This window comes from Pavona decussata, unplaced genomic scaffold (genome assembly GCF_977016875.1).
Source record: "Pavona decussata unplaced genomic scaffold, jaPavDecu1.1 SCAFFOLD_53, whole genome shotgun sequence".
NCBI lineage: Eukaryota > Metazoa > Cnidaria > Anthozoa > Scleractinia > Agariciidae > Pavona > Pavona decussata.
In genome coordinates, this window is record NW_028145475.1 from 4,335,001 (window position 1) to 4,359,425 (window position 24,425).

Genomic DNA, 24,425 nt, shown 5'->3' on the forward strand with positions numbered 1-24,425 from the left:
CCACTTGATTGCCTGTTCATAGGCTAGCCTGGAAGCTTTCATGCTGTTGCACATAAGTAAAACAGTAAATAGCTTTACATTTTAATACTGTGTATTCATTCGTTACGTAAATAAGGATTCTAAAGGAGTAGGACGTACAAACGTAATTCCCCACGTTGGAAATTACACTGGGATATTTTAACCTTTTGAACTAAAAATTTACAGTATGGGACATTTTCGTTATTTTTTTTTATTAGGCGAACCGCTCTTAATGAACAGTCTTGAGAATGTCTAATTTAATTCTAAGAATGTCCAGCTGTCAAAATGTCTAGAAAAGTCTTTTATTTTGGCTCAAAATTTAGACCTTTCGAAGATATTGATTTGAAAAAAAGCTGCCAAACAGTCAGTCTCCCTCGCAGCCGTTTTTTGGGCTGTGACAGCCCAAAAAACGGCTGCGAGGGAGACTACCAAACATTACTCTTCCGTAAATATATTCTAGACAATTTTTAGATCAACGCATTTGGTGTGAGCGAGAATAAACCTTTTGAAGAAGTAATAAAGCATTTTGCTGACCCTCATGCATTTGGGCAGCCACTTGTTACATCTATGAGACAGGTAGAAAATTAATTATATTCATTTGATAGCTGTCACTAATTTCAGCTATAAAGACATCAACATCTTACAATGGCTTTAGAGCGTTTTCATTCACGTGACTATCGGCCATATTGGTTTACTGAAACAAAAGAAAGTATTCAGTTCAATTCCCAGAGGTTTAGTTTGGGACACCAACATGGCCGCCGTGACGTCATATGAAAACACTCTATTCTCAGGACATAATTCGTTGGTGAATTGGACACTTGACTAATTTGTTTACAAGTATGGAATGTCATTGGTTAGATAAGATTTTTGATTGACAAGAGATTGGGTACTAAGAGCTGCATGGCAATCCCAGCTCTGTGCAAAACCAAAGTGTATTATTTGCATGCCCTAGCACATTTCAGACTTGACCATACAGCTAATTGTTTCACCGTATTCATACCTGCTGATACCAAGCTATGTATCACACCCTATTTCAGGGCTTAACTCTTAACAGCCATATTCTTTTTTTAGACCAAGAGTAAGCAAATAAATTTTAAAAAACCTCATTTCCCCCATCTAAACTTGGTTTGTTTGGTCACAGAGTACCTAGGCTCACAACGTGTTACCTTGAAGGCAAAACATAAGAATTTGTATGGTGAGTTCAATTAAATCGTACACATGTATAAAAACAGTGTACATGTACATACCTTATGAGATTATGTCTCTGCGTTGTTTTCAGACTATTTCATGCCGCTCTTTAAACAGCATTTTAGCAAGTTTTAGTATTCTGGTTTGTCTCAGGGGGAAAGCTATAATTATTTGACTGTCTCGTATCCCAAAAAACATTTCAATAGACTGAGCTGATTGAGGAACGGACGACCACTGACAGACATGGAGCTGCCGAGAAACAGTGATTCATGTTCTTAGTTAGACTCTCCAACCACCTTTTACCTTTTCTGCTATAAATACTATCAGAATTACTTATGCGATTGGCCATCACGAATCGAAACAGTGATTCATTGGTTAGTAAGTCTAAAGCTTGTCCTATCTTCTGAAAGTGGAAAAATTATTTAATTTTAATCTTCCCTTTAGTGCTTTTCGACTTTCGAAAGATGTTATATATATATATATATGGTAATTACATTGACTGGTTCAGGCACTTTTGAGGCCCATCAATTTCAGCATTCCTTTTGCCTTACTCGGCCTTTCCGTTTCTTGCGGACAACAGTATGAGGCGAGTCCTCCACCGAAAAATCGTACATGTTGTGGGACCATTCCTCCTCTTCCGCGTCCTCGGCCTTTATCTCATACGACAGATCTTCTGAGTCACTGTCTTCCACTGCCGGCAGCGGCCCTTTTCCTACTTCCATTGTTACCATTCGTTTAATTTCCTTCCATTTCGTTTTCGGCTTCCACAGAGAGTGTTCCGCAGACGATCCCCTGCATTCTACGGCCGCCGCTTCTTTTTTCGACGATCCCCTGCATTCTTCGCCGGCCGCTTCCTTTTTCGACGATCCTCTGCATTCTACGCTGGCCGCTTCCTTTATAGATGGTCCCCAAACGACCGACGATTGTTTGTTCATGTTTTTGGCCAGCTTGAGCTCTCCAAGTTGCCTTCTTAATTCTGTCATCTCAGTATTAAGTTGTTTTAGCGAAGATCTCTCTTTCATTTGGTTGGCAGTGGCCACTTTTATCTCGTCAACTTGACATTTAAGAGCCGTCAGTTCTTTTCGGAGATCCATATTCTGAATTTCCATGGTCTGTTTCAGGGACCTGCTCTCTTTCTGTTTGTTGGAAGAAGTCAGTTGTAGTTGTGCATGTTGCTTTCCAAGTTCTGCAACGTTTCTCCGCAGTGTCATATTTTCCACTTCAAGTTTCTTCTCTGACAACTTTAGCTCACTGATTTCCTCACTAATTCTCTCTAAGGTCACTTCCATGGATTCTCTTTCCGTTTGGAGGATTTCTACATCAGCGCTTATTTTCTCCATCGCAATGAGTCTTGTTTTCGTCTTGAGGAGTTCTGACCACGTTTTACTCAGGTGATCTTCGCTGAATTCATCAAGATGAACTTTCAACTTACACCGTTTGTCCTATAAAAAAACAATGGAATGGTATTTGAAATTTTGTATTTCCTTGAACACATGAATCGTGGTAAAGTCAGTCTAAACTTATACTCTTTTTGGCTGACTAATAATTCCTTTGGCTCTTAGGCTGGTCTCTTCCGGAAAAGTATCTAACTGGGTTTGTCTCTCCATGATCTCCGCTGCTGCCTCTTTGAGAGTAACGCGCTTTGTTTAGCAGAAATTTGAAATCGTATTACTACGCCTTTCAATAACATACGGACTCTGAACTTTAACCCCAGCTAACGATTTAGAACGTTAAGAAATTTTGAACTTTCGAGTCCGCATAAGATAAGATAAGAAACCTTTATTTCAATAGGGAAACTCCTTCAGTTTTGGTACAAGATAGAAACTGCTATCCATAGAGACCCTATATAATAAACTAAATTAGGTGCAAATAATAATGATAATTAAGTATAAATAAAAATAGCTATAAATTTCATATAAAATAAAAACTAAAAATTCTAAATCTGATTAAAAATTCTGATTAAAAATCACACAGCCATGATAAAAAAAAGGTTTTTTCGTGCATTCTAATTTCACAGACGGGAGTCTAAGTTTATCACTGCCCATTGTCCTTCTAGGCAATACATCCCTGTTATTAGGCCTTATCACGGTTTTCGACGCCATTTTGACGAGTAGGCAAACAGGCGTGAAAATAACAGTGTTTGTATGGAAATCCGATCTCAAATAATTTTCATAAATAATCGCTTCTGAAAAATTCATGAATTAGAAACTTTTGGCACTAGGAAAAGGATTTTAAGAAAAAAATTTGAGGGATGTAGCTGTGCCAGAAAGCGTCCAGTCGTGTTTTGAATTTTCCGTACATTTGTCTGTAAAGCGAACCAGCCGTGAACTGCTCTAAAAATAGCTCGCGGGAAAAAAAAAAACAGGGAAATGTATGGAAAGTTCATAACACGACTGCACGCTTTCTGGCACAGCTACATCCCTCAAATTTTTTTCTTAAAATCCTTTTCCTAGTGCCAAAAGTTTCCAATTCAAGAATTTTTCAGAAGCGATGTTTTGAAAAAAATTATTTGACATCGGATTTCCATACAAACACTGTTATCTCGAGCCTGTTTGCCTACTCGTCAAAATGGCGTCGAAAACCGTGATAAGGCCTATTAAAATAGTGCATAAAGAACTGTGGAAAGCTACTGCTTAAACATTTCTTAACTAGATTGCGTACATGGCTCTCACGCCTTTTCTCCAGAGTTACGTAACCTAAGAAATGTAGCGCTCTTTCGCTGCTCCCCAGACGCATAACGAATTACGTGCTACGCGCCTCTGCAACCAATGTCAACGTTTCAAAAGACGGAGTACAGCAAACTCTGTCCAGCATTTTCAACTTTTCAACGCTAAATGAATGTCAAATTCACGCTAATTTTCAAAAATGAACAACAGTTGCACAAACATTTATTTTTGCTTTGAAAATGCGGAGCCGGCCATAATGTATTGGAATCTTAGCTCATTGTTAGTTTTCGTGGCAGTTTTTCACGTTCAGGGAAAAAATTCCATTTCTGTTCAGTCAACGAATTTATAATCAAGACTCTTTTGCTTACCTTCAAGAAAAAGTTAGATCAGCTGTATACGATGCACGTTTTCCACAAAACAAAGCAGGTTTAAGATTATTAGCGTTTCTTTTTTTCTCTGTGCGCGCTGATCCCATTTAAGTGCCGTGCTTCCATGCTTACATGACAGTTTTTGAGCCAATCAGAAACCGTCATTTTGAGACAACATTATCGCAAAATAACGTCTTCTCAGCGCAATAAGAAGATCCCCCAGGATCGCGATAATAATTGATAACGTACGATACATTTTTGTTCGAGTAAACCTACATGGAAGGTGCAGCCAGCTTCCTCGTAAGGGCAGACCACTACCGTCATCAAGCAATCATCTCTTACATGAGACTCCACCTGTAAAAGAAGTATGTTGTTGTTTAAGGTTACCGAATGCCTTTCGAGGTGTCACACGTCCAAGCCATGTAGCGTGTCAGATTTAAACTGTAGATACCTAAACCCTTATATCAAATTAAAGCTTATAGAGCTATGTCGATGACGATCCACAAATATCCGCTCTTTTCCGAAGATAAGCTCGACCTCGGTAATATCGCCGCATTTTGATAAGTGACAGCTCGCCAAATGCGCCAATATATTTGAGTTGCTTTCAGAAAGCAAAACAAAGCTCTCCTTGTCTCTACTGGATCCACTATGAGTCTGTAATTTTTCATGCAGGGAACAACTGGATGGAATAGCAGACATTTTTAAGTAATACCAACCTTTCGGAATGTGCTAGGAGGGTTTTGACAAAATATTCAAATTAAAACACCTCTGGGTTTTAATTGAATACGACTGAAATGAACAACGGAGTCTTGTTACATTGATAGAAAACACTGCGTCACAAAACGTAAAGAAACCAGTTCACATACTATGAGAGGGAGAAAGGAACCTTTTCCCCGGCTAATTCTTTGTCTTTGAGAGAATTTTTAACTACCGATTTTATTCATACATACAAGAAAGGTATCGCTTCAAATTGAATATATACCTTGAAAGTCACGCAAAACAAACACTGCTATAGCACATGATGGAAAAGAAAAATAGCTCAAGAGGTTTCATTTAAAATACCAATAAAAGGACAGATCTTTTGTAAAATATGGCTAAATGGCCAGAAATATTTACCTAGTGATTATCATTGTATTTCTTAAACAGCTCGGTTCAGAAATGTGTCTATCGGTCTGACGGCTTTATGTTTAGTTTCGATTGAAATCCATGAATATTAGGGAAATCGCGGAGCTCTGTATGGCACGCAGCGTAAAGTGCCCCCCTGAAATTTTATTACATACGTTAGTAGACTGGTGTTAGTGCTTTTGAGATAAAATAGACTTCGGACCCTAGGTCAGGTCCCACTTTTGTGAAAGTAGGCTTTAACTACATGTATGTTATGGTTATTGCATTCTGAAGTTAAGGAGGAGGTATTTTGAAAAAATTGTAACTCAGCCAAAAATTCACACAAAACAAAAAAAGTTAAATCTTGAAATTGTTATTTACAAATGGGACTTCAATGTGTAAAATATTGAAGCTGTTTGAACAACGAACTACTTTTTGGCAGCACCGGCAATGTATAGATAAATTGTGGAGTCCCCAAAGGTAAATTGAGTAGTTTTGAGGTCACCTTGTAAACCGCCTCGCCAACAACGAAAAAAATCGCATTGAGCTCAGTAAATGTGATTTTTGTTTATGGGATATAATGATTGATGTCCATAGAAAAATTCAGCAAAATCGGTTTGCCTTATCCGTTCTAAGGCGGACAGCCTCTTAAGTCTTATTTTCAGCCATTTGTCTTGCATCCGCCATCTTGTATTTGACACGTCATTTGGTCATATACAAATTTTATGCAGATCCCAGGCTCGGGATATTCAATTAGCTCAATCTCCTGGAGGAGAAGTTAAATAGCTGATGAGCGTAGAGAGGGCTATAACGCGGCTGCTGAATAAACCTTTATAATATAGGCTAAAAATCCAGAACGAACTTTTATTCTTATGTTTTTACAGTCAGTGGTTTAGAAGAGTTTCTTTTTAATAAAAAGCATTACTAGTAGCATTAAAATTATAGTAGCTAGCTCAACAACGCGTTCCCTAGGACTAATGATACAGGCTGCATGATTGCTGAATGATTTGAGTTCAAGACTTGTATATCTGCGATTGTTGTAGCGAGTGTTCCCGATAGTGGGAACAAGAAAAATGAACTAACAGTGGACGCGTTACGAATGTATCAAGAATTTTCCCGTTTGCTCTTTCAATATTCAGTGTTCGTTCCAACCAAGTACTACCATGGAAGCCGCCACGGTCATTGTGATTTCTGAGCGTAAGAAGGTGTATGCCTATTGAAACGTTAAACTCAGTATAAATGTATTATTACTGTACCTCTTCTCGGGGTATGGCCTGCACTTCACATTGCTGAGGGCATTCCAGGGGGAAACGAGTGCATTCGTAAGATTGATGATCCTGTTCAAGAAAAAAAAGCGACAGAGAAAAAGCGAGTGTGTTTTTCTGTCCGTTCTCTAACAACCTGAGACCTATTTTAAAACCACTGCAGCCGGAGCTTTTGAAGGGCTAGTCTCAAAAGTGCAACTACCTTTGTTTGTTTGTTTGTTTGTTTTGTTTTGTTTTTCTTATGAAACACAGAGGAAATTCTCATGTTCAATTCTGACTCTTGCAATGAATTCTGACTCTTACAATGAATGCGAGTCAGAGTGGTCCCTTCTTGCTAAAAAGGGCGTCATATCTTGTGTTCTAACGAGAAAAACGAGAAACAAGGGGCCATACCTATGATAAAAGATAAGGATTCATAAAATTTCTTTCAATCGCCTCACCTCTAAGCGCCAGAAAGCAAACTCCTCCGAGCAGTGTTCACACTGCACAATCCTGTTGGGGCACAGTAATCTCATATGACAGGATAGGAACCTCCTCTCCATCTCCTCATCGCAGTCATCACAACCAATTTCTTCATATTCACACAGGTTGAAGTGGCTCTGTGAAAGGAGTAACACCGGTGTCAACTAGTTGCAATAAATAAGCCTGAACTACTTGTTCAGATAGCCGAATAGGGAAAATAGCCTATATCCCAGCTTTATATGGAAATATATTTTTATTCATTTATAAACGCTACAGACCACTTAGAAGAAAGCTTCCTCCAAAAAAACACATTTTTTAAGTTTATATGAAATTCTTATGACAAAGTGAAAGGAAAATTACCGATAAATAGAGGTCCAAGATGTCACACTTGGAATCCCTACTTCAAGCACAAAAGTTATCTTTTCCAGCTTTATGCATGCCTATCACAACTATGCTGTTGATTGAAAACTGACGTTCTAGATGTTAAAACTTGCATATTGTCGGTAGCCTTCATGCTTTACATTTTAACTTTCAGATTTTAATCCGGACCGTGAGCGCTTTTTATCGCAAATGCCTCCGTCATCACTACATGACGAGTAACATTTAAAACAGATCCGTCGCGTTAAAAAAAAAAAGGGATGATCACGCCAGCTATTCCGTTGTATTTCCTGCGCCCCTATCCTCTTCTTGTAAATCATGGTGTCGTTTTTTTTTTTTTGCTTTAGCTCTATATCATTGAAAGGAGAAAAAATGAAAATTTCCTGGTTCCGCTTTATTTTGCTCACATTTCAAAAGCATTTTTGGGAGAAGCTGGATTTTTGGATGACGCAATTCAAGAGTTTTGATTGGCTTCAGCGGCCACGCCTGAGAAATAGCAGCCATTAAATCGTGTTCTGGTCTTTCTTATCAATGAAATCAGCAAGAAGTAACGATACTTCTTGTTTTCGTTGTTGTTTTCTTTCTCTCATTTTAATAAAACAATTATTCCACCCACGCTTGTTGGATTTCGGATGATAATTATAACCAACTCGGCGCTTTGTGATCCTTTGTGCCCCTTTGGCTGTCTAGGGACGGACCATTAGAAAAGTGATGGGGGGGAGGGGAGGGGTGGGGGATTTTCAGTTTGCAGGAATTTTTTTTTTTTTTTTTTACTCAGTACTTGTGCAGGAATTTTTTTTTTTTTCGGTTGATACCCTCTGCACGAATTTTTTGTTGTTGTTGTTTTCCAGAAAAAAAAAAAACTTTAAATACAAGATTTTTAAAAAAAGTTGTACTTTGTGGGCTTGGAATGATTACCTTTAACCCCTGAGACAATATCTAAAAATTACAGCATAATGGCCAAAACTAAACAAAAACAACGAAATTAGTGTCTAAGTAGTATCTAGAGCTGGTAGCAAAATCAGCCTCATACTTAATTACAAGACTGGTCATCATTTTAAAATAATTTAAATCAAATTTCATGTACTGTCTGTTTATTGATTGTTTACTTTTTAACACATTTTAATAACAATTGATTCAAAATTTTTCAAAAGTGTTGGCGCCAAGAAATCTTATGAAATGTTTCATAACAAGCACTTCAAGTAGTATATAATCTCAATTTACTTAAAATTTAAAAGTCAAATCCATGGTGGGATTGTTAATGTTTTTGCTTAATATTACATGGATACTCTTTTAGTACAGACACAGTCCCCTTTCATTTTATACACAATAGAGTATCATTAGCACAGTGAAATGTTGATTCTTACTTTATATCACAATGATTAAAATGCAAATCATATTTTTTTGTATATGATCGGACTTAATTTATGTATGATCTTGCTTCTTTTAAATATATTTTTGTAGAATGTTTCAGTTATGTGTTGGTGCTACTATTACTAGAATTTGTCTCTTTAAGGACGGTGCCTACTATCGTCACTGCGCATACGTTCTACGCATCTCGAGATAGTCGGGTTTCCTATGGGTAGTGCTCACTAATACAGGGATATTAATGCGCGGTTTAAAACTATGCGGAGAAAGCAGAACTTAGCAAGTGCTCTTGGTATCCCCAAAGAAAATTGGGGCTAACCATGCATTTTTCAGAGATAATTAAGCTTCAATTTAGGAAAAACTGCCATACATTTCTTTATATTTTGGTGCCTTTTAGAAATATTGTTGCTAAATTATCTCTGAAAAATGCGTGGTTACCCCCAATTTTCTTTTTGGATTCCAATAGCCCTTGCAAAGGTCTGCTTTTCCTGCACAGTCATAAACCGCTCAAAAATACTTCTGTATTAGTAGGCACCGTCCTTAACACTTTCGTTATAACATGATGCTGATGAATGAAACTATTCAATTCTTTCCACGTGTGCCTTTCTCATACACACTGCGTTTAACAGGACTTCTTGAAAATGACTCAGTTTTTTAAATTTTGTAACCATAAAGCACTCTGTGGCCCAACGAATTAAACTACAAAGCGCGTTATGGATAAGCAGATATGCTGGAAGCGTTTTACTGACAAAATCGTTTTTCTTCAAAACTAATTGACGTAATATATCAAACACGAGGAAGAGTGTTTCATCAGATATCCAAACACTGAGAAGTAGGTTGAAAAAACGAGGCGAAGCCGAGTTTTTTCAAACGACTTCGAGGTGTTTGGATATCTGATGAAACACACTTTCGAGTGTTTGATATGGCTTCTCAAATGATCAATAATTCTTGGAGAAATTCAAGGCTAAAGTTGGCAAAATTTTATGGTAATTAGGATCACATATCCAAACCACGGTCACGGTAGTGATTTTCTTTGTTTTCTCTTGGTGAATTATTAATGAGTTTGAGAACTATTGTTCGTGATTACTGGGCTTACTACCAGTTACAAACACAAAACAAAATACTGAGTTGTAGTAAGGGTAAATTCCAGCCACGACACAAAATGTGGGGTTGGTTTGTTGTTCGCACAAAACAAACTTCCACAAAAAAATTTAGATTTTCAAAATATTAAAAAGGCCATTTTGGGGCATTCTGGAAGAAATTTTCTGTCATTAAAACAATAAAAGGTATTTTCTATAATAATTCCTTAATCTCCTTCTGTAAGAATTTTTTTTCTTCCGTCTCGGCTTGCAAGAATTTTTTTTCGGGCATTTTGGCTTGCACGAATTTTTTTTTTTTTTGTATTTTCCCCACCCCCCCCCCCCCCCTCCATCACTTTTCTAATGGTCCGTCCCCTATCATCTTATATCCAACGCGCGCTCGTGGAATAATTGTTGGAGCTTGTAAAGGCTGGTTTTCACTAGCGAGGAAGTCGGAGTCGGAGTCGTTATCAAAAGCGTAGAGCTTATGATCTAGTGAAAACAGCGTTCCGATTCCGGAACGTAAGCGACGGAGTCGTAAGCGGAGTCGGAAGAAAATGGAAACGTTCTGATTCTTCTGACTCCGATTCCGTCGCGCTTATGACTCCGCTTACGACTCTGATTTTTGATTTTCACTAGGTCATAAGCGCTCTTACGACTCCGCTTACGATTCCGACTCCGACTCCGTCGCTAGTGAAAACCAGCCTTAAGGGAAGTTCGAGCTGAATTTCTGAACTCGTTCAATGAATAACATTTCACGTACCACCCAGCTAACATCTCGCGTTTTTTTTACGTGGTTGCTATTGCCGCCAAAGTTACATGTAGTCGCGAAGTAAAGGAATATGGATCGGTGAATGCGAGAAAAGTACCAGCTATATAGCTACTTCCTTCAAAAACAACAACAACAACAACAAAATAACGAAAAGTAATACACTGAACCCACAGGTAGCTTTTTCTTTTCGCGGTGGGTTAGTTATCAGTTTCACAAAAATTAAAAAGACACAAAAAAAACAAAACAAATTTTTGCTCTTGGTGGCTACCACAAAACTAAAAACAATACATTGTCTAAGGCAGCCCTCCTCTCTAGACTTGCTTTATGATCGATAGTTTCAACGCATAACACTACAGTAATAGCCAAGATTTGTGCACTTACAAATGTGACAACGCATGGATCGAAAGACACCATCAAAAGCAGATCTAGTAGTGCTCTTTAAGAAGATATATCATAACTCTTATTTTGAACAAGTTCAGTCTACGGCTGCTTGGCTTAATAATCATCTAGCAGCCCAGTCTCTGCCCTTGCAATAATTACTATCAAATATAGGCTTAAATATTATTTCTCTGCTATGATAACTCTTGCTATAAAGAACCGATCATTGGATAGTTTTTTTGTTGGCTTAGCGGACGTAGGATCAGATCAGCCATTAAAGGGTCTTCTGATCTTTCTCACGAAATGAAATCAGCAAGATTTTTTAAACAATTTTTCTTATTTTCTTTGAATAAACAAGTATTCCACTTCATCTTGTCGGAAATGCGATTATTATAGTCAAATCGGCGCTATGCCCCTCGTCGACTATCTTTCATCTCATACCGGCCATCGGCCTAACGCTTAGTCGTAGAATAATTGTTAATCATATCTGTAGCATACTATATTAAGAAAAGAAAACTCCAGAATGATTCATTATCGATCTCGGACTTTATAAATAAAATCATTTACAAGCGTAAAATACAACATCTTCTTTAAATATATATATATAAAACAACTATCTTACAGTTTCTTCTCTTTTTCTTGTATACTTATTTCTTTGTTAAATTGTTTAGGGAAATAGATTCTTCCGCTGCCATGTTAATTTTATTCCAAAGTTCCTTGCTACCGTAGTTGTGCATTGTAAGTAACATCTTGTAAATAGCGTCAAGTTTTTCGTGATTATGAATAGTATACTTACTATTGCAAATAAATAACAAAATCATATCTGCAGCACACACACACACACACAAAAAAACGAAAACTAACCTCGTAATGACGTAGTTCTCCGATCCAGGTACATCCTAAATCAATCTTTTTACATTCGACACGGAGCGAAAGTTTCTCCCTCTCCCAAGCCACATCTCGAAAGAACTATACAAAAAAAAAAAAAAAAAAAAAAAAAAAAAAGAAAGAAAGAAAGAAGAAAGAAATCAAGTAGATATTTCCGTTACGTCCTCCTGAACACTTAATCAGTATATTTTTTAGTTATAATATTATGAAATTCAGTCATACTATGATCACTCAAATGTAATTTTATGAGAAATATAATCCTCGGCTGGCTTTTGTTATCAAACAGATAAGTGTTCAGTACGCGGTCCCGGAGTTACATGTAATATCTGAAATCGAACTTCAATGCTAATAAAATTAATGCCGGGCTCGGAACTAAACCAATAATACTGACGCATCTGATAATCCACCGTAATGAAGTTTTTAAAATCTGATAAGCACAAATCAAGCCGTATCTCTTAATTTTGTACCTATGAATATATTGAAAAGTCGAACAACACTATTTATTGTTGTTGGTTAACTCTGTATCAATGAATAACAATAACTTTAACTTTTAAAATTTTATCTAATTCACTAGCAGTGAGCTTGAAAAAAAAAATACTAGAATAGAATACATACGGTCGATTTAAATGTTCTTACAACATGGCCAGTCTTATATTACCGTCTTATTAATGCTGACAGTTTCGATGACTGTCAGCCATCTTTATCAAAACTTGAAAAGCATGAAAAGTGTCAGAAGCCTTAAATAGGCTTTTGAGGAGGTGTTGATTATTGCGATAAATGCGCAAAGTCACTCTGTAGACGCCCGCTTCCCCCTGGTTTGGGGGTGGAGATCACTTGTGTCCATATGGGAGAAAGCTGATAGGCTCCCTCGTTCCTGTTCATCGTAGGAGTGTTCGATCTAATACATATGCTGTCTTTAATTCATCGCTTAAACTTGTCGCCGTCCTGCTCAACTATTTCACTTGCTTCCCAATTCATAGTATGATTGTTCTGACAGACGTGGTCTGTTATGGCTGATTTATGGTGTTCATTGGTAGAAGCTCTGCGGGTGGTTCTTGTGAAATATATACGAAAATTGTAAGCAGTCATGTTTTATTTATAGTCTATCAGTGATTTCATGTGTTTCACAAGCAAATTTTGAATAGCATTTGCCACGTAATGCATTTCAATTTACTACATATACCATCTACTCTATGCTATCAGCAATAGAATTTCAAGTTCCAGGAGCGAAAATGAATTACAAATCTTATATGACAGTACTGGAAGTGATCTTGGCATTTTGAGCTTGAAACTGTGTAAACCCGCGCTTTGAGCCGATTTAGTCATCGTCTTGCTAACGACATGTACCGATAAAGCAATTTAAATTCAAGCTATTCAATTTCGAACGTAAATGAAACGTGTGCATTCTAAGAGTTGAAGTGATGAGACAGTGCCCCGAGTCTGTGAATTCTAACCTTATTCTAATGAAGAAAAATTATATAGTAATGCTGCCAAAAATAAAGCACGCAGATTTACTCACTCCTCTATCTTCAGGAATACGATTTCTGTCTTGTGGGCAAACACGTTCATTGCTTTGCCTGAAAAGAAGAAATTTATTGTAAAACGGAACTGATTTGGCTTCAAATTCACTGGCAAAGATAACTCGCACAGTTTCCGTTTGATCTAGATAAAAACAAAACCGAAGAAATCAGGACAAGTTCTAATTTGTAACCTACATCCGTCGACTTGGAGGTGCTGGTCTAGATTGCCATAACCGACTGTTGGTCCATCGTGATTTCCCTTGATTCATACTCACAGTCTAGGATGACACTTAAAGCCAGTGTCCTTATCAACTTATGATCATGCGCGATCAGGCGAAATATTATACATAGCAAGAAAAGGAGCATGTAGAAAATGAATAACAGTACGTACCTAAATGTTCCTAGCAAGCAATCTTCGCAGAAGCGGTGGCCGCATATTGTCTGCACGGGATTCCGCATGGCAAGGAGACAGATGGAGCAGGTTTGGGCTAAAAGCAACTCGTCTGCAAACATAAAATCATAGCCTCCAAATCTGGGTTCATGTATATGTTCTTCAACGTATTCAATCGGGTTCTCTGGCTCCATGATGGTCGAAGCTCAAGCGAAAGAGAAAAGGGCGGAAGTTGCTTAACGATGCATTTTCTGGAGAGGACTGGTCAGATTTCTTCAATATGATTGGTGGAAATCTTTTCAATATGTTTACGTACTATCAACTTAACCAATCCCTGCCTCGCGTCTTTACATGCAAATTGGCGGAACAGTCTGTACTTTCGATCTTCCTTTGCGGGTGACAGAAATGGACTTCGTAGACAATCCTTGCGATAGCTCATTCCGCGACGACGAGGATTTTGAAGTGTCTCTCATTGATGACCGGCGAATAGCTCCGAATATGAATTTGTGGATGAAGTGTCACCGAACCAAGAGTGTATGGTGTGCCCTTTTCCAACGTGGGATGCTGTGCAAACGTCCGACTGTGGTCAGCGTTTTTGTAGAGATTGCTTACACGGGATTCTAAGGTAACCGAAAATAAAATATTTTATGGTTACATCAGTTTGAGAAAAGCTTTTGGACAGGTAGCAAAACCGGTTAACGGGTAGTTCTGATTCCGTTGGCACAGTCGCGATTGTATCTCTTTGCTACAGCAATGGAACATTCTTGGTCAAAACATGGCGCCGCAAGAAACCAGCTTTAAAAATGACTTATATTGATACTTTAATATCTCCGATCTACAATTTATTATCCGTATGATTTCAAGCTTCACTGAAGCTTATTGTGATTACACTGTCTATATGTTTGCAGTGAAAGTAAAAATAGTTTTGCATATGGATAATCTGGAGTTTTCATGAGGTTTTCATTTGTGAGGGACTCTTCAGGGGTAACGGTAATTTTCTTGAAAGTAAAATCCAGATCGTTTCTCAGAATGTCACCAATTGTTGAACGAGAAGGACGATTGGCGATGTAACAAATTTCCTCGTCGACAAGAGACTGCCGAATTTCTGAAGTTTGAATACTTGGTTTCTTAGTCTTGCAGTATTCTACAAACTCGACAACTTCGGGTGTTGAAACTGTTCGATCTTTCCAGCCAGGTTTACCCGGCAACAAGTTTCCAGTTTGCAAAAACTTATTACAATGTTGGTAGCGGTTTTTCTTGAAAGGCCAACACGTTCAGGAATTGCTGCTTGTCTAACACCAGACGACCGCAAGGCAATAATTTTCTCCCTTTTTTCAACCGAAGTCGTTTTTCTGCAATTGATATAAGCCATTTTTTAGTGCCAGGATATAAGCTATTTTTTAGCGCCGGTTGAAATGTTTCACAGATCGCGCGCTAGACAGTCCAACAGTGAACCGGAACTGAAAATTAGAATTTGTTCGCGCCGGTTGCAAATTTATCGCGCCAGTTGCAAATTTCTTCCAGCAGACGATCTCAAGGGCGAAATTTCCTCCCTTTTTGAACCGAGGTCGTTTTTCTAAAATTGAAACAAGGCAATCTTGACCGTATTTTTTTTAAGCGCCGGTTGAAATGCTTCAGAGATAGTCCAACAGTGAACTGGAACTGAAAATTACAATTTGCTCGCGACGGTTGCAAATTGATCGCGCCAGTTGCAAATTGCTCGGAGCAAACTGCCAAACACTATTAACATTGCGACGGAAGTTTGCAAAGTTGCGAGGAAAAAAACATCCGGTTTGACTGTAAGAGGTCTACCATGCATTGGTGCAGAAAACCCATTATTATTTACTGTCTCTTATCTCGTTCCCTTTGCAGTGAGCAAACTTATAATTTTATCTCACAGCGTTATAGTACATATATTATTGTCAAAAAAATGTTTTGATGTTTCCCTTTCACGAGCAAGGGCCGAGTGGTCTCACAGTCAGTAGGTAAGTGGTTTCACGGTCCAAAACGCCATTTTGACCATGCGGCAAACATGCGAAATACATAACTTATGTGGAGAGCCGATGTCAAATTATTTTAGCCGTATTTCATTTCGAAATACTGAAAGCTTTCGAGCTGAAGGTAACCTAGAATAGTGCTACTGCAAAGCGTGCATTTTTTTTTGGAGAATGCTGCCTGCAATTTATCCCGCGAATAAATAAGCACAAAATTACAGAAAACTGCAAAAGGAACAGTCTCCTTCGCGGCACAGTTTCTACCTCCAATTGTATTTTCAGGTTTTTCTCAAGTTTTTCCGTGTAGGCATTTTCCAAATAATGCGCGTCTATAAATTTTGGCGTTCGGGTTATGATTTTCGCCTCTCGAAGTCCTACTAGTCTGAGAGCCGGGTCAATCTAAGATCTAATTTAAGTACTGAAATTGTGACGTCTGTAAAAAGAATATGGTTTTAACAGGTCCGTTTTTCGCAAATTTATCGCCCTCGTTAAATTCCCATAAACCGTTGTAGTTGGTAGAACCGTTACAGCTCGTCTAGTTGCAGGCGCGGATCCATGGGAGGTGAAATGGGTGAATTTTCACCCCCCCCCCCCCCACCCTTTTTTATGAGCCCCCTTCTTACTTTTTTTTTGGAAATAATGGGGTTGACAGGCCTGCGACTCCCATGTGCGTGTTTAGCCTAAATAATAGTTTTGCCCTCACGGGTATTTCTTTCAGAGAACACCCTATTCTCTATGAAAGGAGCGGTGTTAAATTTTCTTTTAGCGCTGGATTTTCTTCTTATTAAGGAGGATTTGCACGATAGACACTGAACAAAGCAATGTGTTTAACTGTTGCATGTTTTGAATTTTGAACTCAAAGGTCATTTTGACCTCTTGTCGTTTCTGTTTAGTGACTGTCGTTCTTATGCCGTTTGTGGCATTTAGTTTACGCTTGAAATGGCTCATTTCAGTGCGTCTGGAGACGGTATAGCCTCTCTTTTTATCGTTGTAAGGATAGGAATTGAACCGTGTAACAACTATACATTATCTTGCAGCTTTTGTCAGATTTCTGGTCCTGGCTATTTGCTTTTGTTGCAAGATGTTGTGCTTCTTATCACGGTTATTTGTCTCTTGATCCTTTCTCCCGGCTTTCTTTAGCATTGTAGCTTCTTTGAAAGCTATGCAATGCGTTAAATTGAGGGCTAAAGGCCGCTTAAGTTACGGCTGCGTGTTTTGTTATCGCTCCATTAAGCTCTGTAACTGTGAGGTTTGTGTTGCGGGTGCTTAGTATTTTCTTCCTGTGTTTTGATTACGTGCTCTGGCCAGGGGCTGTTTCGAGTCCTTCGGCCGTTAATAAATTCTGTAGCATTTAAGGCAATGGTCAGGCAAGACCGCGGTTTCGATCCTAATCTTGTGGATCTCTTCAGTTGCCGATTCTTCAGAAATGATAGAGATGAGTTCTCGGTATCATTTTAACAAACGCGCTCTCTTGTCAAATTATAAACCCATGCTTCGGATCGAAAACCCTGCAATTCGATTGGCTCCTTGCAAACGAATTTACAAATCTAAAATAATATAATTGGCATTTGCGTTCGCCTAAAAATCGAAAATGTTAATTATTGATCGGAAATCAATCATCAGAATCATGCTAATACACAGACCTCAAACACCTCAACCAGGCTTTCGTTCTATTACACCCCCCATTTCAAAATCATGGATCCGCGCCTGAGTTGCCTAGCCGGATCCCCTCCTAAAGATTTTGGGCTTAGACAGTTAAATGGAAGAGATATTCGCGTACGTTTCACATGAGCAGCAATGTGACAAAAGATGGCTGCCGAGGTTATCCTCATGCTAGTTCAGTCACTGGAAAAACATTATCAAAAGTAAATTGTAGTGCTTTGGGGAACTATATCGTGCGCAGTGAGAACATAACAGGGGGTGGGAAAGTCTTGTTAAATGGTAATTATTATCTAATAATAACAATAATAATGATAATAATTTACAATTACAGGAGTGATTATCGTGTTTGTCCAAATAATCGGACAACAATTCAAGACGAAGGCGGTCTAAGTATTCATGAAGACCTTAGAAATAGCGACCTCCTAAATCGTAAGTAAATTTCGCGGCATTTAATAAATATGCGCTTATGAATTTTTTTTTATTTCTTGGTTGAAAGGCCAAACCAAATAATGTCGATCTAAAATAAACGTACCCATCTTCTCCAAACCAACTGATTTGATATTTTAGGTGTACAGTAAATATTAAATAATTTAGTGTGCCCAAAAGGGCGGCGGTAGAACGTTAAAGACTTTTATTACTGATTTTCCAACCGGAATTGCCAAGTTGGCAGTGTAAATGGTAAGCATCTGTGTATTGCTCGTGATAAGTGGGTCTAATAATAACTATTTTGGGACAAGTTTATAATGATATAGAAAGCAGGTTCACTTGTTAATCTGGCTTAACCAAGTGATTTTTCTTTATACAGTTCATTTCTGACAAAGCCTGGCCTCAGGATATTTTATTCCTCCGCGTTAAGTGTCAACAGAATGCCAGAGAATGTGACTGGATTGGTGAACTGCGACATGCCAAGGTATCACCAGTAGATTTGTATTCATTGCTTGTACCAGTAAGGTTAGCGCAGTTTGATGCAGCCTGGCCTCGAACTACCAAAGTGGATAGTGATTTTCCTAGTCTCTGTACGCCTTGGTTGAGGCTTAGGAACTGGGTAACACCAGGATTAGATCTCATTACTTCAACCCGATAAAATCCCGATGAAACAGTTTTTACATTTGCGCCAACATTCGCTGAACATTTAAATAACTGTTGATGGCTTACCAGAATGTTTTTTAAATTTTGAAGCGTTGTCGAGTCAAAATTTTAAATTTGAATTTCTCCAGCTTCGCCAATTACCATCACTTAAATTTCTTTTAAAGTGTACATGACAGATTTTTTTTTTATTTGCTTGATCGAATCTTCATGTCGTTTTCGTATGAAAATCGAAAAAATAAAGTCGCTATCGATTTTTCTTCCCTTCGTTTGAGGCGGTCAAAGACGTGAAATTTCACTTCCGGTTGTGTACAAAACCGCGCAAGGCGGGTGACTGGGGACAGTGGGCCTGTGACGTCAATACAAGAACGCTGCTTTCGCGGGTTTCAGTGTTATGACGTAACAATAGCCTTCACAAATCCCGTGTAAACTGTTATATTTACTGAGGTTGTTTTTAAAGGCTAATTTTAATGTCAATTTCAGAAACGTCTAAGTCAAAACCGAGAGAAAAAATGTTTTTGATGGATATTAAAGTGGAATCAAAGTTAACACTAACTCTGAGTTAGCTAAATATTAATAATCGTACTTTGAACAACTCGACTCCGGTGTTTTTCCCTCTCTATCTCGTTTTGGGTCGCTTCTCTTCCTTTCTTTAGCACCTTCTCTCGATATGCCACTAACTCCATAGACTAACACTCCCGTTTATGAAAACATAAAGGTTGACGTATTTATTTCATTTTTTAATTTTGTCGGACTTCTAAAGGCACAGAATTTCACGTCAATCGAAACAATTAGTAACTTTCAAACTGCATCATTTACAGTTTAAAAAGTTGCCATCAGAATGAGATGAGATGAAACACTTCAGTCTATTTACACTTAAAATATTTTTGCTAGGAGCACCAAGATGACTGCCCGTATGAAGACCGGCTTAGTCAGTGCTCTTCTTGTTTAGCCGGATAACGTGCAAAGGCGACTTATGGAGACTCATCTCAACGAAAAATGTCTCAAACGAATCGTGGAATGTCGCTACAGCCATGGTGAGTTCTTTTTTCTCCAAAAAACAGTGATTTTCAATGCTATCGACTTGATACGAGTCGCAGTACGATCGACAAGCAAAAAGTTGTCGTGTGGCAAAACGCATCTCGGTAGAAACTTTCTCTTTCAACTCTGTTGCATTTCAGTAGTCCAGTTGTTTTCAATGTTCAAGCGTTCAACAGCGTCAGTTTCGGAAGTTACATATGATTCTCTAAGCGTTTCAAACTCCATAGACAGCTCACTAAATCTAGGTTTCTTGATAGAGGATTCACTCGGAAGAGTTCGCCCGAAGAGGTCTCTCGTAAAGTTCATAGGCCGGCCCGTTCCAAAATAGACACTCGTCATGTTTTAGTGTAGGTCTACCATGAATTAATCACGGTATTCAAGCTTACAATACCTAAAATTTCACCGAAGACAGATAGCTTCACTTGATCAAGCGTGCAAACACTCAGCAAACCATGTTCTCCGCCGAAGTCCGCTGACCTTTTCTACCCATACTCTTATATCTCGCGCACGCGGAGAAGACGTCAGAGAGCGATTTGCGATTTCCTTTGTGAAAGCCCGAGTAATAATCATGTTTGTCATAGCTTTACTTAACCTTTCCTCGTCAGGTATGGGATTCCTTTCTTGAGGATAGCGCAGACACGAACATTGCCTTGCCTTTAAAAATAGATCATGATGCCATCACGGAATTGGTCAAAAAATTGGAAAAATTCGGGTGTCATATAAGTAACAGACAGTATAATTATTTGTTCTTATTTCCAGAGAAGGCACTTCGTATTTTTTTGATTTTTAATTTGTCCTTTTAAACACGTAAAACTAAATGTGGAATAAATGGTAGACCTCAAAATAAGCCTATTGCCACTGATATTATCCTTACTTGGCACTGTAGTGTGTTAAGAAAACGATTCCCGATTCCCCACATGGGGAGGGGGAGCGTTGCGTGACTTCGGCCCGAGCGGCTCATAGGAGACTAGATTCCCCATGGCAACACTGACAAGACAAATTGAGCGGATTTGGCCTGAAGACAACTCGTCTACGACACGAAATCATATCCTCCAAATCGGGGTTCATGCACGTACCGTCTTCATAGCCGTACGGTATTCAATGAGCTCTTCCAGTTTCATGATCGAAGCTTTCAGTGAAAGAGAGAAGAGCGTAACAGTAGTTGCGGAAGTTGAAAGTGAAAGTGCTTAGAGCTGCATTTTCTGCAGGGTTTCTACATTTTTTGGAGGGTTTCTACATTTTCTGCAGGGTTTCTACATTTTTTAGAGGGTTTCTACATTTTCTGCATTTTCCAGTCAGATTTCTTCAGTATGATTGGTGGAACTCTTGACAGCCAGTAACGCACCATCAACTCTTCACTTGAATCATCTATTCATTTCGATTTTACCTCTGAGCCGCGGTGATGGAAATGGCCTTAGTGGACTTTCTTTCGGACAGCTCAATCAGCGACGACGAGGATGTCGAGGAGGATTTTGAACTGGATTTCATTGATGTCTTTGACGGTTATGTCAGTGACAGCGAAGAAATTCAGCCCCGGTTTGGAGGTTATGAGTACGAATTTGTGGACGAGGTATCATCTAATCAAAAGTGCGTGGTGTGCCTGCTTCCGATGAGAGATGCTGTGCAAACGTCCGACTGTGGTCATCGTTTTTGTAGGGATTGCTTACACGGGATTCTAAGGTAACCGAAAACAAAATATTTTATGTTAGTCACTTTGAAATAAGCTTGAACCTTCAAACATGTAGCAAAGTCGGTCAACAGTAGTTCTGATTACGTCAGCACAAACTTTATTATTATTGAAGCACGAATGAGCAAAACATTCGCAATTGAATCTCTTTGCTAAAGCCGGCGACACACCTGGCATTTTATACGCCGATCGAGGCGAATTTGATCGCAAGCCGGATTCACGCCACCAATTGATGTGGACACACCTGGCGATTTTTTTTCGCCGATCGCGGCGATTCAACATTGTTCATGTGATAAAATCGCCCAACCTGATTGATTGACTTTTATAATTACCGGAAATTCAGTTCGCAGCGATGAGCGTAGAAAATCACGGGAACGGCGGGCACACTTGCATTGGCGAATTCCGGCGAATTTAATGGCCGATATCTGACATGACAGACATCGGCGATTTTATACGCCGATCGCAAAGATCGGTGAAAGTCGTTAGGTAGTCGCCGGCTTAAAGTAATGGAACATTCTTGGTCGAAACATGGCGCCACAAGAAAGCAGCCATAAACTGGCTAAAATTAATGGGTTAATACCTTGTAATCTACAATTTACTATCCGTGTGAATTCAAGCTTATTACACTTAGTATTACAATTCCACTGTCTGTGTTTATGGCGATAGGTTTTGAAAGTGAAAGTAGTTTTGCATATGGATAATTAAGATGCAGTGATGCAGAAAACATATTTTCTCTCTTTCTTTTATCTTGTTTCTACTTTGGTAAGCTGAAAAATAACTATTTCACAGCATTATGGTACACATATTTTAAAAAATTGCTTATTAGTGTGGAAAACTGGCCTTATAAGGTTCAGCAAACTGAAAGTTGTAGTACTACTGCAAAGCGTGCATTTTCGTACGTAAAATGGTCTGTGTCTGATTTATCCCGCAATTAAATCAGCGGAATGGTATTTTCAGGTAGTAAGTTTTTCCGAACTGGATAATGTTGCGTTTACGGAAATTCACATGATACATAAAGTGCATTTCTTGTGGGTTCAAAATGGCGATTAACGAACGCCGGAAAATAAAGGTGGTCCGTTTGCTTTCTGATTTAAGCCATTCGTCGGCCCCAGAATCTTTACTGAATTTGAGAGACTGGATTAGGCTAAGGTATAATTTAAGTATGCTGAAATCGTGACGTCTGTTTTCAGAATCTAGTTTAAGCAGGCAAGTCTTTTGCAAATTTATCGCCGTGAAATTGCTTTAAAGTGTTGCAGTTGATAGAGCATTACAGCTTGTCTATTACCTTGCAGGATCCCCTTCACAAAGATTGTGGGCTTGGTCAGTTTAATGCGGGAACAGGTTTTCGTTTCTGTTTCAATTGAGATTCAATGGGATATCACTAAAAAAGATGGTGGAGTGTCATGGCTAGTTAAAGGACAGTTCAGTTACCGGAGAACCATGCTTAGATGAGAAAAAAATATAGCGCGTTTGAGGAGTATATCGTTTACAGTTGGAGCATAACAAATAAATTAACAGAGGATGCAACAGTCTTGTTTTAAAAAATGATAACTGAATAATAATAATAATAATTAATAATAATAATAATAATAATAATAATAATAATAATAATAATAATAATAATAATAGTAAATATTAGGGTTATTTATTTATTTATTTTTTTTTTTTACTTTTACAGGAGTGGTAATCCAGTTTGTCCAAATGATAGGACAGAAATTAAAGAGGAAGGTGGTGTAAGTATTCATGACAAGCTAAGAAACAGCGACCTCCCAAATCGTAAAGCGAATTTAGCGCATTGAGTTTATATCGGTGCTTATGAAGTGGTTGGTTCTGTGAAACAACCGGTTCGAAATTTTGGACTTAAATCTAAATAAATAATCCACTTTATACTTACGGAAGATAAATAATGTGTATCTGTTAAGCATCCTTAGATTCCTCACTCCTGATGTTGTTTGTTCCAAGGATTCTGGGACGATGATTAAGAAAGCAGGTTTATTGACTAAAGGAATTTTCATTTTGTAGTTCTTTTCTGACAAAGCCTGGGCTCGGGATATTTTATCCCTCCGCGTGAAGTGCCAGCAGAATGCCCGAGGATGTGACTGGATTGGTGAACTGCGACATACCGAGGTACAACTAGTGGCTTTATATTCATTGACTGTAAATAGTAAGGTTAGCATAGTTTGATGCGCGCTGGCCTCCAATTACAAAAGTGGATAGTATTTTTTCTAAACCCTGTACTCCTTAATTGAAGCCTAGTTACAAGGTAAACCAGGACTGGATTGCACTTATTGAACCCAAGATCCGATCAAATGGTCGTTAAATTTGCGCCAATGTTTGCTCAACATTTTAAATTATTAATAAAAATGGTATGTATTGAAATTGTGAAGCAACCTTGAGGCAAAATGTTAGCTTTTATTTGATAACTTTATTTTTTGCAACACATTTCCAAGAACGTTGTCAATGCCGCTTTCAACAAACGAGCTGCCCAAAGGACAACAGAACTGGCAGTTGGTTGAACAAAAAAATAAAAATGTTCAATTAATGCTGTACTGGGCTGAGTTGGTTGTTCCGCAAGTTTGGACTGATTGATCCCACGATTCTTCTCTAGCTTCACCACGGCCAGTTACCATTAAACAAGAGGAAGAGTGTTTCATCCAATTCCAAACATCGAGAAGTGGGTTGAAAAAAAAAAAGAAACGCGGCTTAGCTTTTTCACCTGGGAATGAAACACTCTTTCGAGTGTTTCACATAGCTTCTGAAAGTATTGATAATTCATTGAGAAATTTCAAGCAACAGCTCACCAAATTTTATGATAATTAATAAACCGTTTCCCTTTGTTTTCTTTTCGTGATTGATAATGAGTTTTAGAATTTAATAATACGTTGCCAGTTTATAGGGCTTCGCACATTCGCAAATTGTTGCCTTTGCAGAAAATGTTTTCGAAAGCTAATTATAATGTTCAGTTAAAGTACAGTCTTAGTCAAAACTAATGGCCAAAATCTTTTGCAAAAGTCGTTTTTATTGATAATTAAACTGAAATCAAAGTTCACACTAACTCTGAGATTGCCTATTAGTAATCCCGAACTCGTTTTGGGTCGCTCTTGTTCCTT

General features: G+C 38.4%; 2 protein-coding genes across 3 annotated transcripts in view; one reads left to right on the forward strand and one right to left on the reverse strand.

Annotated features, from left to right (window-relative positions):
• The window catches only part of LOC146480598 (uncharacterized), a 15,684-nt gene extending 517 nt beyond the window's left edge, over nt 1-15,167 (reverse strand). Inside the window, exons 1-7 of the mRNA XM_085109786.1 lie at nt 13,846-15,167; nt 13,454-13,511; nt 11,911-12,015; nt 7,050-7,208; nt 6,601-6,681; nt 4,517-4,594; nt 1-2,648 (exon numbers count right to left, since the gene is read on the reverse strand). The exon at nt 1-2,648 is cut by the window's left edge and continues 517 nt beyond it. Coding sequence (XP_084965912.1) covers nt 1,737-2,648; nt 4,517-4,594; nt 6,601-6,681; nt 7,050-7,208; nt 11,911-12,015; nt 13,454-13,511; nt 13,846-14,039 — 1,587 coding nt within the window. The 5' untranslated portion in view covers nt 14,040-15,167 and the 3' untranslated portion in view covers nt 1-1,736. The remainder of the gene's footprint in view (nt 2,649-4,516; nt 4,595-6,600; nt 6,682-7,049; nt 7,209-11,910; nt 12,016-13,453; nt 13,512-13,845) is intronic.
• The window catches only part of LOC146480589 (TNF receptor-associated factor 4-like), a 116,797-nt gene that overhangs the window by 89,314 nt on the left and 3,058 nt on the right, over nt 1-24,425 (forward strand). Inside the window, exons 1-4 of one of the 2 annotated variants that reach the window (XM_085109798.1) lie at nt 19,488-19,624; nt 20,928-21,308; nt 22,994-23,048; nt 23,338-23,442. In XM_085109798.1, coding sequence (XP_084965924.1) covers nt 21,031-21,308; nt 22,994-23,048; nt 23,338-23,442 — 438 coding nt within the window. In that variant the 5' untranslated portion in view covers nt 19,488-19,624; nt 20,928-21,030. Of the gene's footprint in view, nt 1-19,487; nt 19,625-20,553; nt 21,309-22,993; nt 23,049-23,337; nt 23,443-24,425 lie in introns of those variants that run through there. The other variant, XM_085109797.1, reaches the window with a different exon arrangement.